Below are 18,075 nucleotides of genomic sequence, written 5' to 3'. Positions count from 1 at the left end.
AGGCCGGCAACGCACTATCGAGCTCTCTGGCATTGTCCATGGCGGTGTGCGCATTTGCCCCCTATTCTTTAAAGTAAACACTATCTGCTCATTCATTTTAACATTTAATATTTATGTCACATATATACACACATAGCGCAAAGCCTAAAACACAACAGTCAGCTCAATAATTTAATTTTAACAACTAAAGAACGTGACACCTTGAAGAAGTGTCAACATAATATAATCTGATGATGGTCAGGCCCTGTATATCTTCGTGAGATATTAGAGACGTTGTTTTGGTTTTAGTCTCAACTAAGCTGAAACTGTTTTGTTATTCCAGGAGTCAATCACATCCTGGATCAACCAACCATTTCTATCACCGTTTTAATTCGAAGCGGAATATGCCTAAATTGCGGGGCTTGGATAAAAACCAATTAAGAAACACTTCAATACATTTGGCACCTAAAAGAACGATCAATCCTTCAATCCTTCGCTTTGCAACTTCGCGATCGACCGATCATAGAAGGCTATGCGACTTACGTTAACGAGTAAATAAGAGCAGGAATATTCGTCACTCCACTTGCCTGCACTTGTCCTAGCAGCAGGTCGTCTAGCAGTGCCGTCTCCTGGCTAAGTGATCTGGTGAGGAGACGCTTCTTACGACGCTTATGCATCGTGAGGAACTTGCCAGTGCTCACCAGGCGCTTCGCCATGTTTTCTAAGTCATTCAACTCCAGTATCTGCCTCCGCGGTTGAGTTACTTGTACTGAAACAAAGCAATAAGGTTAGTCTTATTATAAATACTCAGACTCAATAATTATAGATTATTCTTAGTTTTATTTTTAACTACCGGAAACGCCAGCGAGCGAGCATGAAATTATTTTCGCAACATTAACTTATTCTGATATTGTGTATAAAAAATTAGTAACTAATATGTAATATTATATATCTAATAATTTTACCGTCACTAATTCATCGGACAAATAACACGCTACAACAACAATAATCTAATAATTTAGTTAAGTATTTATTTCATCACAAAGAAAACATTTATGGTTTAAACACGTTAAATGTCAAACAAACAATACATTGCGTTCCTTCCAATACAGAACACAACATAGCGTTTATATGTTAAAATGATAAATTTAGAAGCATTCTCATAAACAACTAGAAATTATACAAAACATATTTATTCCAAGGATAGTGCAATACAAATTTATGTTCATAAAAATTTATGGTATGTTTATGTAAGCAGAAACAACTACATACATGTATATAATATACTTTATACAATTTTTGTTACTTGAAATATATGTCGGAGCAAAGGCACTAGTGTCAGCTGCCAGTGTTTTATATCAGAAATTAAAAACGTCAAATTAGTTAAAAACTGTATAGACCGTAGTCATTATTATTATTAAAAGCACTTTCTCATGTCTAAGCAATAGCAGCTGCAATCACTATTACTATCAACTATAAAATAGTTAAGTTAAAGATCTAAAAATATCTAGTTGGAGCAAATCGAATAAAATCAAGTGTGGGACCTTAAAGGTTTTAAACTATTAACACTGACGTTGTTAAATTAAATACTCCGTGAGATGACAGCTGACAGTAACGCGATTTCAGCGATTATAAATCTGAAAGGGATTTTTGGTTGAACGTGTTTTCAAGTACTACTGGTTGGAATTGAAAAAAGAAAGGAAAGAAAAGGTAAGCATCGCGTGCGTTGCGCATACTGTTAAAATTATGCAAAAATTACAGAATGTGTTATCTTAAATGAACACGTAACAAATAGGTCCGGATCTAATAAAATAATGTATTTTAATTCTCTCTAAAATGGTACCACAAGTCACTCCCTAAAACCGTATCTGTGCCATTAAGAGTTTCGGTTCACAATATTCACAATGTTCTACGTGCTAACTCGCGGCGGATTATTTATATTGATTATACTCAAAAAATAATTATGCACTAAATGACTTAGAGAATTCCTTTTGACATAATCCGTAGGTCGGATGTCTGGTAAGACAGCAAGCAGTAATTGATACCACTATTACTTCCATGAGAATTGATCCCAGGCCCTGCTACACCATATGGGCAACGATTTTATTTTTACCGATTTTAATGATTTAAATAAAAAAACGGGCTGTTCGCTAAGAATTTAACATTTTTTTTTAAATTTAAATTAGTGGTTCAATTAATCCGGCTAGCTTAGTGAATTGAAATATTCATTATTGGAAAACCAAAATTATTGGAAAAAAGAGATTCGCCACGGTTCCAACTTATTATGGAATACGTGAAGAATCATCGGTGTCGATGCGCAATCCCCCGATTGAACATTTACTGATAGCTTGATCATAAAGAGATAACAATAGTGATGTGTGGTATTTATTCTCTTCTCGTGTCAATTGTGGAATTTACCACAAATGCAATTTGACCATGACACATAAACGAAAAGTTCACGGTTAGTAATTAGGTGGATGGAATAACGAATGCATAGGTGGAAAGGGGCGAAGGCAGATAAAGGCAGTCAATAATTGTACCAATTACTCCAAGGTCTCCGCCACAAAGATTTGCCATGACCGACATAGCAAGAATAATCGAATAAGTACTATAAATTAGTAATACGGCGGAACTATCTATGTCATTGACCACACTAGAATACCACACACTACATAATTTTATATTATATCCGATATGATAAAATTATGTAAACGCGATCATTATATTTTACATATTTTCTCTCTCATTCCGATTGGTGGCTTATATCTGAGCGAAGGAATCATCTGAAGAGGAGGATCTCTACCGATTTCTGTATCTGTATCTGTAAAGAGAGAGCGAGAAAATCTATAATTGTCTCTCTCTCTCTTTAGTCGGCAGCCCATGTCTCAGCGTCGTGGTCAGCAACGAAGCATCTAGAGATATATTATAGATTTTAAGCAACTAAAATTAATTAAATGGCAAACAAAGACTCCGAGTTTTTCGTGTGCTTAACTTATTCTGTAGCACCTTCAATGTATACATACAGACTCTAATTAACATATTACATTTTTATTATTAACGAATTTTTACCTACTATAAACTGGAAGTATGTAACTATTCGGGTTGTCTTTCTCCCATATCGGCCTCCTCGCTATATACAATATGGCCGATGGTTGGCCTTGCGTCCTTCTAAGCGAGTGCTACTTGTGGTGGCTGGTCGGAATGGGATTGGTAAATTAATTATTAAAGCTGCCTGCATTCACCTTGATATAATATGTTGACGTAACCCTACAGTAATAAGTGCATTCTCCTATTTCCTTGTCCCAGTTAGAGGTAAAACGTTTCATTTTCTTTCTTATTTATTTATGGATGCTCACATTTCCAGAAGGCTTGCAAATGCGTTGCTGACCTATGTTGGTTGTAGAGCGCAAAATTGCCCCTCCCCTCTTTCTCAAGAGTACCTAGGGCAGCCTGTGCGTCCACTACCGGGTGCTGAGGACCTCTCTCTCTCAGGGCACGAAACGCGAGATTTGCACGCCGGTTTTCCGAGAGACTTTGGCTGAAGCCCGAAGGCATCATGGCACTCCCACTAGGAAGGGGTTGACTAATTGCGCTTTTCTGATTGATTTTGCTTACGTCCATAAGTGTACATTATCAAAATTAATTGAGGCTATTATGATTTGAGTTATAAAGTTTAAATTCCTTTTAATGCATTTTCAAATGCTGAGGGGGCTTATAATGTAAGCGAAATGTTGGCACATCCGTTTAGGATTAGCCAAACGGTCGTGTCACATGTTCATGATGGGACAATATATCGCATTATGATAATGTAAAAATATTTACACAGATTTCGCGAACATTTAATAGCACAACACTATTTCGAATTGCCATTTATCAGACGTTGTTGACTGATTGCTGATAAGAAAGACAGTAAAAGCATGTATGAATCGCGTCAACAAATACGTAATACCCGTGTGTCTAATTTATACAAACGCTTTTAGCATACTCCAGGATACAGAATTGTTCGCGTGGATATCTTTGCAACTCTCAAGGTTTCAACATTGAGTCGAACAATGCGATCTTAGTTTATGTACAAAATTATGAATACGCTATGGTAAAAGACAGGATCCTTTACTAGTCTTAACAATGACTGGGCGGCCCGAAGGCCCGAAGGCCCATAGGCCACTGGGGCCAAGGTCGAAAATTTATGTTGTGTTATATATAGGTCAGAATTGTAGTCGCAGTGATTGTAGCCGTAGTTTGTAGTTGTCGCTACACTTTTTTCCAATAAAGATATATTATGATCAATGAACTAGTTTGTTTTCCCCTATAAATGGATCGCCTAAAACCAGTACCTTCCTTACTCAAATATACTTTGATTTTGACTAAGCATAACTTTACCCTAATTGAAAGTCATAACCGATACTTGACAATACTTGAAGCGAATCATATCTGTTTGTTCAGAGAAACTGTCTTACGATTTGTAGCCAAAGTTAAATCATATTTCCACTCACATTTATACAAAGATATCTATAATTTTTTGATGCCATAAAAAACGCGTGGCCCGAAAAGACCGCTAACGGGCAACTTTGGGAGCGCTGCCAGAGAAACCCCGATTAACCAGCACATCAAGCGACGCACATTTAAATGGATAGGCACACCCCAAAGGGATCCCAAACATATTTCCTAGCAAGCGCTTGATTGGAACCCGTAAGGAAAGTGGAAGCATGGCATACCGGCATACCTGGCGCCGTACAGCATATGAGGCAAAAGAGCCGGAAGACTTGGATCCTGGTGAAATACGAGGCTCAAAACCAAGACACACTGTGGACGCCCTCTGTACCCAGCCGTACTATTGTTGGTGTCAGATCCAATTTCCACTTGAAGATGAGAAGTCTTTCTTTTAACTTTATATGGAAGCTTGTCTAAAGTGCCAGACCGGTGGGTCCCGCCCACACCAATACAATGTAATGAAGAACCCTGACCTAACCTGTTAACCAGCTCGCTTTATAAGGATTAGTAGAGCATTAGCCACCTTTTTCTGAATGGTTCTTTAATGATATTAATGAGATACGGACATTACGTACCTATTATAAAAATCATGATCCGTTTATTAAATAGTAATATGAACAATTTCATTGAGGGTGTACAAACTTAGGTAATAATTACATAAATATTCGATCGACTAGAGTTTATGATGGCATTCGATTTCATAAATTACACCAACTTCTAACTTTGAAACTAAACCATATTAGTTTCGTGAAACTAAATACAATAATTAGGCCGGAATTACATAAAGCAATTAGTGGCATACATGTTTCCCGAAAGTAGTTTCGAAATATGCGAAAGTAATTTCGTAAAATAACTAGTTTCGTGAAATCCACAGTATCGCAGTAAGCAACCCGATCTGCATCAAAGCTATATTTTTCTATTATATTATATATATATATATTGTTGATATATTGGTATATATATATATATATATATATATATATATATTGGTGATGTTATTCCGGCTTTAATCTGATATTGGGTATTGTTCTAAGTATATAATATATTAGCGGGTGCTCATATTTTTATCTACTACTGTTAATATCGTAATGGATGAAGATTCTAAACGGTTCGTCTTTATTATTATTATTATTAATAATAAATTTATGTATTAAGTTTAATTCAAAGCTTTCTTTCGTAAATTATTAGTATCGGGATCGCAAGCGGTATTAAAATTTAAAGTTACTTATAGGCCAATGATCTTAGGAGCAAATCTAAGTTCTGTGCAATATATAATATAGCATTTTCAGAAACATGAATAAATATATTACGATTACAACACCAGGCTTTTGTGAATCTTGTATTAGCTTAGATGTTTATAAAACTGGCGCCACCATAATAAGGACACATCAACTTAATAATATGTCCATCCAAACAACAGTAAAAAACAACACCACCAAGCAAGCACTCTTAAGAAATACTTTTTATTACTACGAATTTAATATTAAACATTAATAGTGAAACGATAATTTGTTGGGTAAATTTTATAAGTTATTCATATAGCGTATAAACGCATAACCAGCAAGTGTCTTAACCTCGCATTATACATTCATTTCGCGTCTCATTCGGGAATTTCGCCAATAACTATACGCCATCTGAGCGATATATTACGAAGTTACTGCAGTGTTGTAAAATCACGTATACTCGTAGTTGTACTTTTGTATAATGATTAAAAAATGTTTTAGTCCACCGTTTCACAATCGAGCGATATACATATATGGCATGGCATTAAAATCACGTCCCCAGCGAGAAAATACTGTGAATTTGGCGCCATCAATGTTGGTAAAAAACCAATACTGCAAATTTAAGGCTTATTTTAATAAATTCATTTAATTTCTTGTATGTTTGCCCGTTTGCCGCCTGTTATAGAATAATTTGCAAAAATATACATTTTATAAAAATATTTAACAAAAGTATAACGAAAAATAATAATACGGTGAATGGATGAACTGACCAAGACAGTTCACTAATAACTATTCAACAACATATTTAGTTAAAACTTTCACAAAATAATCGTAAAATACCGAAATTTAATTATTGTATCGCCTACGTCTAATTTTGAAATACCAGCTTAAAAGCGCGCCGAACTATAACGTTGTTTTATAAAAATCTTTAATTTATTAATCATGAATATAAACTCGTAGAATGCTAACTCTCAGTTACGCTAATCGGTATATCGATAATCGACCAGATCTAAAAAGGTTTAACCATTATTTTTTTTTGTTTTCTGTATGAGTATTCTAAGCTCTAAGGAAGCTTCCCAAGTAGTCGACAGAGTGCAATGTGGGCTCTATCCGACTTCAGTGGTGGTTTGGTTGGGTATTAGAAGGAGTGACTGAGCCACACTTTTGTGAAAAAGCTATCAAAACTTCGACACAAGTGTTGTGTAGTGAAGCTGCTTAATAACACGAATTTTAATAACAAAGCATGGTCCTTCCAGCAAGACTTGGCGCCGGCCCATAAAATTCAGTCTACGCATCTTTCCCATGGAAAGAGTGCGTGCTTATTTTGATAACTGGCCTCGTAACAGGACCGTATCGCAGCCAATGGAGACCACTTCGAATAAGCTTTATATAATATAAATTTTACATATGTGTTAAACTAACACACTGCAAAAGTAATAAATGTTATTTGAAATAGAAAAAAATATATTTTTCTTTGTTTCAGTATTTATGGCAAGACTAGGTATATATATCAACATGGTTAGCATACGGCCTACTTAGTGGCAAGGAACATTTCCATATCCATCATCATTCTGACAGCTGACACGCGTAAACTATTCACACCTGTCGGTGAAGCAACATTGTTATTTTACATAATATCACCAACTCAATTTTACTTTACCGTTACACTTTATTTATTTATGAGAATGCTGTCGACACTATTGTGCAAGACAACTTTCATAAGGAAAAATGTATGGGAAAATGAAAAGTGCCAAACCTAATTGCTATAACCTAATTACTTATAAACCTAATAATAGAGAACGTACAGTTAGTTTAATAGGCAAATATATATAAAAGATAAAGTTAAAGGGAACAAAACTGTAAACAGAAACCTCATATGTATTCTGAAAAACTTTTCACAATTACGTTGACCAAATATAGATCAAAATCTGACTTGCAAATGCCATTTTAAACCGATTCATTTAATTGTGTCTGCCATCCAATTTTATAGTCTAAATTACATGTCTCGCTTTGTGACATTCGCTTTTACCGTGAGTTTCCGGCTTTCGTACTTGACACAAACATTTGCGGTCCCCTGCCTGTCAGGGCGCAATGGCGGTCATTTGCTTAAATAAACCTACAAATATTGAAATTTTTTTTTCATTATCAGCATAAAGGTAATTCTGGTATATCAACGGTATATCAGTGTAGTTATAACACCACTTTTAACACGTCATAAATATATGAGAAGTGTTTACTTAGGAAAAGCACATCATCATTACAAAAAAAGCATCATTTGATACCTAACTGCTTGATGATCGTGCTTATTCTTTAATGAAAACACTTCAAATTCCTCAGAAATCTCAATATAACGAAGTTTTTGCTACTGTCTTGATAGTAAATTACAATTGAAAACAACCCTTAAGTATGACAGCGGAAGTAAGACCCACATTAAACATTATATAGATACACTGCATGTACTGATTTTACAACAATGAATTAGGATTCACGAGAGCTACTAGAGTTTATTAAATTTAAAATTGTTATTAGTTGATGAGAGCATTGTTTCTATGGTTTCCAAAATGAAAGAAGAAATCAAAACAATGTAGATTATAAACGACATTAAGAAATAAATATTAAATGCTTAACGGTTCTGTTTTTACATTTGCTTCCAGTTCTCAAATCAAAGACGTAGTACAATGATTATCAACAACCGTTACACCATGTTGCACATGACATCTTACGTAATCAATAGTTCATTAAAAAAGATTTGCCCTCCATCAGCAGTTGGCATGGTGATATAGGAGCACGCATAAACATAGTCGAAATTTTAGATGTAAAATACGATCAGATAATTTGGCTTGCAAGCTCTAGAGGCGTCGCGGTGTCCTGAGGGAATGTTAATGACGGGCTCGATTCTTTCGGCTTGAGCGATTAAACTTCTTTTCTTTTCAAGTCAAAGACGTGAAATTCGCATAAGAAAAAAATTCGTATACTTAATTTTTATTACTACTCTACACTTGTATTTGTACATAAAATTATATATTATAGTTTAAAATCAACTATTAAAGAAAATATAAAATAGTCTTAATCAAGGACTATACATATTTTTATCTTTGAGTACAATAAACTTTCAATTGAATTTTTGGAGTGGGTGGCGGTACCACATCCGTTACTTTTGTTAAACGAAATTGCACTGATTTTCATTTTGTCTTTAATTTTCTCAAAATTTCTTTGTCTCAAAACATTTTTTATTAGCCCCTTATTAAAAATCTACGTTAGACAATCAATCGATATACTTGGTAGCTATGCATGGACCATCATTATTCTTATTACACTAAAGTTTCATTTGTTGCCCAAAATTTAATTCATGGTTAGTTTGATCCTAGGAAATTTTTTTTTTGTAATAGGAGGCTTACGGGCAGAAGGCTCATCTGATGGTAAGTGATCTCGCCTATATTGTGTATTATAAGTATGAAATACTACTAGTTACACACTAAATCTATCTCAGAATTTACAATATTATAAGATTTATTTGTTTTAATTAAAATGGGTCGTTAATTATTTGTACTCCAAGGCAATGTAAGCAACTCGTCATGCCTTTACTGATATTATAAATACCTAATAAGAAAAGCAGTTATTGAAAAACATTTTGATCACTTCTCTTTTATTTACAAAGTCTCAAGATAATAAATATCAAGTTATTTTCATCTTATTACGTATTCCCGTACATAATTGCGTTTATAATCAGTGTATCACAAATCGTACGTGCAATAGTAAATGTCGTATGATAATAATATCGATTATTATAAACTACATACAGATTGGTCGTCCCTTTGTAGTAGATATCAACTTATTGCCACCGTGATAACAAAATATTTCACTATTCGCTTGCATACATACAACTTATAATTTTATTAACAAGTCATATTTTTATTGAAATTACTATTATTTTTTACATATACGTAAAAACTACTTGATAACAAAATACGTATTTAATTTCGGTTAACTGAAAAATATTTTGATATACACTATTAACCATGGCCATAGAAATATATTAGCATTTCCGTGGTAAAAACTAACAAGACACCGGATATTAAGCTAACATTAGGTAGGCGTAGCGTTAAGTGAATACGTCAACAACTTAATTCTCGTAGCGCTGCTACGGTCTACGAATATAGCTACGTCTACCTTCTACCTACGCAAAATTTGCGTAAGCTCTCAAGAAATACCCTTTTTAGTTTACTTTGCAAATACACATACGCTAGTAAATCTTACTATAATAAAAGCTGATATAACAATACATACAATATTTTTAAAAATAAACATGTATATACACATTGTTAAAAAAGGAGTAAGTAGTAGTTATAATGAAATAAATATTTTATAATTAATATAATCATAGTAATAGACTAGGTATACTTTTTATTCATTTAGTCTTAAGAAATTCTAGAGACGCTGAGTCACCGTCTACTAATAAAACATGTGCTCAATTAGATATTTTTGTGGCAAACAAATCAATTACTACACGGTCGGAGAATAACAGCGTTTAATTTGTCGTCATTATAAGACATCTTTGGTAGGTAATAAATCTAATTGGACTATTTTCTCTCGAAATTTTGCAAGACATTGGCCGATTTTTAACAAAACACGTTCATTTAATATGTTCCAAATTTAAATAAAACTGCAAAACTAGAAAGCAAATAAAGAGACCACAAGACGCTAGATTAAGTCAAATTTTTATGTTTATCTTTTCGATATAACGTAATAAAATGTTGCTTTACAAAAATTATCTCGAAAAGTTAAATCTTAACCCATACAACTGAAAACAGGTGGAACACCACCTGTTCACAGTTGAGGAAATGAACACATTTACATGATTTTTAATATATATAACATTTTTTAATATATAATAATAAAACCTTATTCCTTAAAAAAATCTTATCTGTCATTCTTTTTTTTATTTGATTGTTGTAATTTTGTATGTTTCTGTGTGCGTGTTTTGTTTGTAATAAATATTAGGCCTGCGTCTATGTCTATATTCAAAAAACATTTTCAGTACGACGTAACCTTACTGGGTTAAAGTTAACCAGATCCACTTACAAAAGTGGTGCATCATATCATAAGTATAGCATAACATAAGTAAATATTGTTAAAGAATTAATGCAAAATCTAAGAACAAATGCTTATAAGATTATAACATTCGTGTATATGTATTACGAAACGTTATTAGTAAGTAGTTGCAAAAAACACGAACAAATATTTTTCAGCGGATAGTTTCGGCGTTCCTGGACTGAGTCACTTTGTCATCGGGTATCTCACGCATAAAGGAATCTGTTTAGTCTCGGTCAACCGTCTAATTATATACAACTATAGCGGACCTGACAGACGTTGTCCTGTCTACACGTCTTTAATTTGAAAATTTCAAACTTTTTTTAATAAGCTAAAACATTCTGGACCATTTTGATGAAAATTAAATTCAAATGTTATGACAATATCTAACGATCCAGCCCATGGTCTACAATAACACAATGATAACAAAACTTTTTTTTAATTTGATCGCAGCGCTAACTGTCGGGACAGACTAAAATTCGAATATTATTTAAAATTTGACACTGCGATGGTAGCGCCGTCTGTCGGATCCAATGTAAAACATTCCAAAATCAACAACTACTAATAAATTAAAAATTAATTAAAAAAACATTGTCCAGCGGACAAAATTGTGAATCTAAACCATTCCCAGATCCCCTTGAACACACACAAAAAATTTCGTCAAAATCGGTCCAGTCGTTTAGGAGGAGTTTAGTCACATACACACGCACACAAGAAATATATATATTAAGATTTTCTACGCCTTCGAAAATATCATCGCAAGGGTTTGATGTTGAAAAAATGTTTAATAGTTTAAAGTAGTAGTTTATCACTCAGAGTACATCTGAAACTGCTAAAATATATTTTGTACATATAAATATAATAAATAAAAATAAAGAGAAACGCTAGCCTGTTATTCGGCGTGCGATACTATATCGGGATATCGTGTATTCGAACCCTCGCTGTGCACCAATGGACTAAACGTAATCCAAAAAATTACTAGTGCCAGGCAAGGACAAAAAGCTAACGACTAGACGAAAACTAGTAAACAAACTGTTCACTATATAAATTAAACAAAGTTTATAATTAACTTAATACTTTTATGTAATAGATTCACTGTAATGGCCATTTCAATTCGAAAACGAGAAATGAGTTTCTCTATTAGCGGCTTGTTATTAAACGATCAAACATTAATTACCTAACTATTTGCCAATGGAAATTGCACAATTTCGATTCACTAAATCCATTAAAAGCATTTTCAATTTGATTCGTATAAATTAGTTTCAGACAAACATTTATTTATTAATAATTAGATCAAAGGGAGCTTTTTGAGGAAACTATATAAATGGTGCGCGAGGTTCAGAGACCACATAATTAACCCTACGGTTTATATTTACATATACGTTTATACATTTAATTATTGTTAAAAAAAATGACACTGAGGTGAAACGCTCTATAAGCATCATAGTTCTGTGGGAAAAGCAAGCGAACTATGATTAACATGACAAAAGGTGAATCAAGTCAAAAATATAATATATGTGAACACCGATCCTTGTCCATGTCCGACCTGTCCCAAGAAGCACAGTACGACGCATCGTCATTCATCGTGCTTTGATGTACGGTGATATACAACCCGTTATTAAACCCAATTTAAGTGATAATGTCGCTTCTTGAACTGTGAATAAACTTCTTGAACTTCTTGAACTGGCAAGATTAAAAACAAAATTGTATCACATGGATCACGGTACGCTTTGACTTTTTATTATTTAAATGTATCGGTTTCTTGTCTTCGGGATATAACTATAAAAGGCTAGGTTAACCAAAATTTACACAAGAACAGAATGTCTACTCCTAACAGAGACTGTAAGTTATTGGAAACTGAAACATCGTTAAATATACTTGTTAGTAACTTAGGATTATTAATGTTTCATGTCTTCAGGGAGACAATTTTTAAACAAAACCAATTAGCTATAATAAAATATCGAAAGGATTCTAATCAAATTTTAAATAAGATTTTTTATTACAATTTATAACCACTTCTTCATAAAAAATATTTTTCAATCCTTGCTTCAGGGGTAATTTTGTTGAATTACTTATGCAAGCGCACTGCACTTTTCTAAATATCTCTACCCCATTAACGGACACTAGTTAACTAATAAAATAAACAGTGTCGATATCTATTGCGATGGTGTAATTCTTGTTATCACTACAATCCATAATCAGTTTATCTATGAAACATATCACGAGATCAATTGAATTGATTTCATTTAAGAATTTTTTAAATTATAAAAAGCGTGAACCTCTAAAATAGTCACGCTTTTCCCATGGGAGAGGGAGCGGCCTGTTTGGAGACTAATTACGCAAATGAATTTCACTTAGGACAACGAGTTTATTTATATCAGCGTCGGTACTCTTTAATTTCACACTCGGCCTTTTGTACTGCGCGATCACGAGATCAGCGCATTTTATATCGCAACAGAATACCTGTACTGATAGTTAGGGAAGAGATTTGCAGTTTCGGCAGTTTTGGGCCAGCAACTCATGTGAACTATGGCATTGAGAGAGTATATCACTTAAGATCAGATGAGCCTCCAACCCGTGTGCCCCTTTTCCATAAAAAACCCCGTTCACTAGCTACTAAATTCGTTACAATAAGTGATCTTCATTTGTCCATTTAGTATAGATCAAACAGCGCAGGCGATTTGTGCTTCATCATTATAAATGCAATACGCAAACTATACATTTCAATATGAATATGTTTAATGTTACAGAGTTTTTACGGTTTAATTTTTCAAAAACAAATATAAGTTTAAAAGATATGTAAATTTCTAAGCAAAAGGTATATAAAAATTCCCTTTACTCTAAAAGTACTTATAAATTAGTAACTGTTTTACGATACTTCTAGACATACAAGTCAAGTGCATAACAGTAATAATCACTCCTGTCACTCCTCAACGATGATGCAGATGTCCTTTAATATCGATTCTCGTTTATATTTTGTAATTCTAATTGTTTTGTTCGTAATTGTTGGGTTCAATAATTGTTTTGTTAAATATTTCTATTGCCTTCGTGTACGTCACGTTTGCCTTAAAGTGCTTGTGACATTAAAAATTGTACTTTGTGGTTATTTTACCAATGTATAAGTGAGCCGAGTGTTAGCAAGCTTTCATCAATATGTTTTTTTCATCCCTCATCATATTTAAACATCATTCGTTGATGAGATGCGGGAATAAGACTCTAATAGATGACGTGGCGCGGTGCGAAGCTTCTAGAATGTACAAGAAATGTCTTTAAAAATTACGTAGTTGGCGATAGCAACAAACCAATTACGTCACGAATTAAAACAATTAACATCTTAAGATCTATGTTTCTTTATCTTCGCGCAATAAGATATAAATCAGAAGCAAAGTATATAAAAAAAACTAAACGATAAACGACTGAACGGCTTTATCTTGATAACTTTGATAACAGGAACTGGTTCACGGAAAAATTAATTCATACAAATTTATAGTAAAGAACATTTATTAACACAGAAAATATTTTCAATAAAAAAGAAAATAATACCGGCCTCACTTTGTAGATAAGCACTACGCCTACTCGGAGTACAGAAGTTACCCTTCTGTATAAAATTTTGTCAAAAACAATTGAATTCGAGAATAGCTTTGACTTATATTATGATTTAAGTAAGCGATTGATTAGAGAGGTAAGCTCGCAGGAGCCCTTGAATATCGTGCACTTGGTAAATTCTTAGCCGTCAAAAATCAAATCCTAAGTAATCCATTGAGGTAATAAAAAGTCTAAGTACTCATATATAACTTTTAGATCTGGACATAAACTTGGGCTTTAAGGAAAAATTATAAAAGAAAATCGCGGATATGTGTCTTTACTAGCAAATACAATCAGAAAACGATTTAAATCACTAAAGCAATTACACTGATCCATCAAGTTTTAATAATCGATAAAAACTGATATTTATTACTCCAAACCTATCTAGCGATAACGGATAACACGGTTTATATCAATTTTTAAAAACCTAAAATTTTAATATTCTTCAACATTATTAAAGTCTCGTTATTTATATAGTATTTTTAATAACTTGTAATCAAATAGATATCCCTGAAATAAAGCAAAGAATACTATGCCTATCGCTTTTACCAACACGATCGTATCACTTCGTATATATTGCTTTGTACCATATGTTTTGCTATCAATTATCGATATATTTCAACAAAATTAACAACTTATTAAATAAGTTATAAATACCTTCAACGTTCTCATGAATCATTTCAATATCAGTGAAAATATTGTATGTTATCGAAATTACGTTTAAGTCGTTGCGAAGGACTTACATATATTTATTTATGTAATAATAGCAAAAAAGTATATAAAATAAAGACTTGAGCCAGGGTTCGTTTGAATTCTAAAGTGTCCAACTAACCAGACTAAGATCAACATATTTTTTATGTACAATAATATAATAACATCTCTCACCGGTCCAAGTTTTCATCAACCTCTATCATCGCCGTATACTGGGTTTCTACTGGGAGTTTCTACTTACTTAGGAGGCGCTGCTGCAATACCTCGACAAACCAGAAGATTAAGAGACGCAATTGAAAATGGATGTATATGCATACACTGTGAAGAGATTCCAATCATATCCCCAAGCAGAAGCTTAATGGGAACCCGCAAGGTAAACGGAGGCGTAAGAGTTCCATGCAAATCTGACGTAGTACAATTGTAGATGAGCCAGAGAACCGGACAGACTTGGAGTAAGGTGAAATACGAGGCTCAAGACCGACCGCGATGAAGACTCACTGTGGACGCCGTCTGCCCCGCCTAGGCATCAAATGACATTAAATAATGTTACAAAAAGCTTTGTTGGTTTAACGCAACCCGAGAACTAATAGTTAAATTTAGATTACATTTTACCTTACGACCTAATTGACACGCACCAAAGCGGGGGAGCTGGTTGATTTTTACAAAAATCGCGTCTGTCCTATTCTAGTTGGCAAAACACATAACATAGTAAACTTCAGTTCTCAGCTGATAACGGACGACCTTAAACGTAATCTCTGAATGTAGAGCAAAAAAACGGTAGCCGATTGTCAATCATATACTACCGTGTCACCCCACTACTGCTTTGACACAGCGGTAATACAATTTTAGACTAATTTTGTCAAACTAACGGGCTATTCGACCAAACAAGAGTAAATAATAAATTTGGAATAAATAGTCAGTTAATCGAGAGTAAATCAATTTTATGTTTTACCGCCGTTTAATATTCCTATTATTCCTTTCTTACAGAACAAGAGGTAAACAAGAGGCACATCAGATGATTAGTGATACCGACCATGGGCAGTCTCAATGCCAAGGAGTTCGGGGCGTATGCTCTTTTCTTGACCCGTAAGTCGGTACGAATCCACATAGGTGGTAATGTTCGGCAAAAACTGCCTTAAATAACGCGGAACAACGTCAAGGTGATACAGAGTTATATTCTGCCTCGACGATGATGAAACACAGCTGGTGGTATTCGAACAACTCTTATCTCTCGTACAGTCAAGCATTTTTTCTTAAAGAGTTTTACACCACATCTAAACTAATCGCAAGGTCCTCTCCCCTCCATATCCATTTGTCCTTTCGAATACTCATTGAAACGTCCTCTATCCTTGTCTCTTTCCTAACCTAAGTATTACCCGATATCTTTTGTTTATATCTAGTAGTTCTAATTTGTATTTTTTTACAAATTACATTACTGGCAACTGAATTTACAGTTCGCTAAATCGAGAGCGCGAGATCAATTATGGACAATAGAAATAACTATATGGACTGGATCTACTGGTAAGAGATGTATAGGACGACAAAATAAAAGTTGAACAGATAACAATATAGAACTAGCGGGGAAAAGCTGGTTGGATTTTTTTTAACTTAAGCTTAACTAATACTAATATAATGTAAACTAACCAATTGTATGGATTATTAAAGCTTTAATAATAATAATTCGCAATAGCAACTGGAGTTTTCCAGCCAGCCGTTAACATTCAAATTCCGACCATCCTATATACGACTCATTATCTCGATGATTACGAACGTATTATCAATGCTGTGACGGTGAACGTCCATGGCTGAAATATCAATATTGAACTGACATTGAATGCCGAATTGATTTAGATGTCCTAATTAATGAACTGGGCAGCATCTAATTTTAGCTTAGCGTTTAATAGTTTATAATTATTCATAACCTCTTTCACATTTTTGAATTGGAGCTACAATGACATATAAATTACGTCGCGTGTGTTTAATTAAAAACCAAATATACTGACGGACTCATAAACTGCATCAAACTTCAGGATTACTTTGAAATATTTTTTTTAAATAAGTATGGAAACTTTTTAGATTAAATTATATAAATATGGAGAGACTAGTGCTTAATCTTTAAAAAAGCAATACTTAAAAAAAGAACTGCAGTAAAACAAATGAATATAGCCGGGAAAAGAAAATTTACTCGTAGTATCAGATTTGGGTGTTTTTTAAAGTTGATTCTTATTGATTTTTTATTCTTTTGACAATTGAATTATTATTACCAGCAGAATTTTTGGGTTAGCTTTTTAACTTATCGAGAGTTTCTGAACCATAATATAGATACTTCGTCCGAACAAGCTGCTCGAATTGAAGCAGAACTCGAGCAACCACCGGTCGTGAAGACCGATTCATTATTACAAGTTCCCTGCGAAATGGTTTCCTGTCGTCAGTTAACATCAAAACAGTGGAGTAAACGTTAGTACGCGAACAATGAAGAGAAGAAGGTTTAAAGGAAGCGGTATCACCCCTTTTAGACCAGCAAATGGTCCAAAGTTGTCTGAGGCTCACAGACAAGCTCGCTTAAGATTTGCGCGTGATCACCTAAATTGGACAGATGAGCGATGGGCCTCCGTATTGTTCACAGACGCGTGTAGGACATGTGTATATGGTGCAGATGGTCGCAGAAGAGTCTATCGTCGACGTGGGGAGTGATTTGCTCTAAGTTGCATTGCGGAGCGAGTTCCTTTTGGAGGCGTATATCGATGAAAGAGCAACCAGAACTTGTGTTCATAGTCATCAAAACATGGTCCGTCAAATCGGTAGTAGAGGGGGTTTGACTGCACATTGCTACATAACAGAGATCTTAAAAGATCACGTGGTGCCCTTAATAGGATTTATAGGGGAAAAATTTACTTTAATGCAGTATAATGCCCGGCTGCTTAAAGCTTGTGTCTATTGTTAAAACTAATTTTTTAATTAAAGCAATTTTCTTAAAATAAATGTTTTATTCAAA

General features: G+C 33.9%; 1 protein-coding gene across 3 annotated transcripts in view; it reads right to left on the bottom strand.

The window, feature by feature from the left end:
• Positions 1–18,075, bottom strand: part of LOC111003340 (cGMP-inhibited 3',5'-cyclic phosphodiesterase A) — an 87,782-nt gene that overhangs the window by 64,792 nt on the left and 4,915 nt on the right. For 2 of the 3 annotated variants that reach the window (XM_022273784.2, XM_022273783.2), the window contains exon 3: positions 567–748. In XM_022273784.2, coding sequence (XP_022129476.2) covers positions 567–748 — 182 coding nt within the window. Of the gene's footprint in view, positions 1–522; positions 749–18,075 lie in introns of those variants that run through there. The other variant, XM_045633973.1, reaches the window with a different exon arrangement.

This window comes from Pieris rapae, chromosome Z, assembly GCF_905147795.1.
Source record: "Pieris rapae chromosome Z, ilPieRapa1.1, whole genome shotgun sequence".
NCBI lineage: Eukaryota > Metazoa > Arthropoda > Insecta > Lepidoptera > Pieridae > Pieris > Pieris rapae.
The sequence above is the reverse complement of the archived record's forward strand: the minus strand, read 5'-3'. Positions and strand labels throughout refer to the sequence as shown.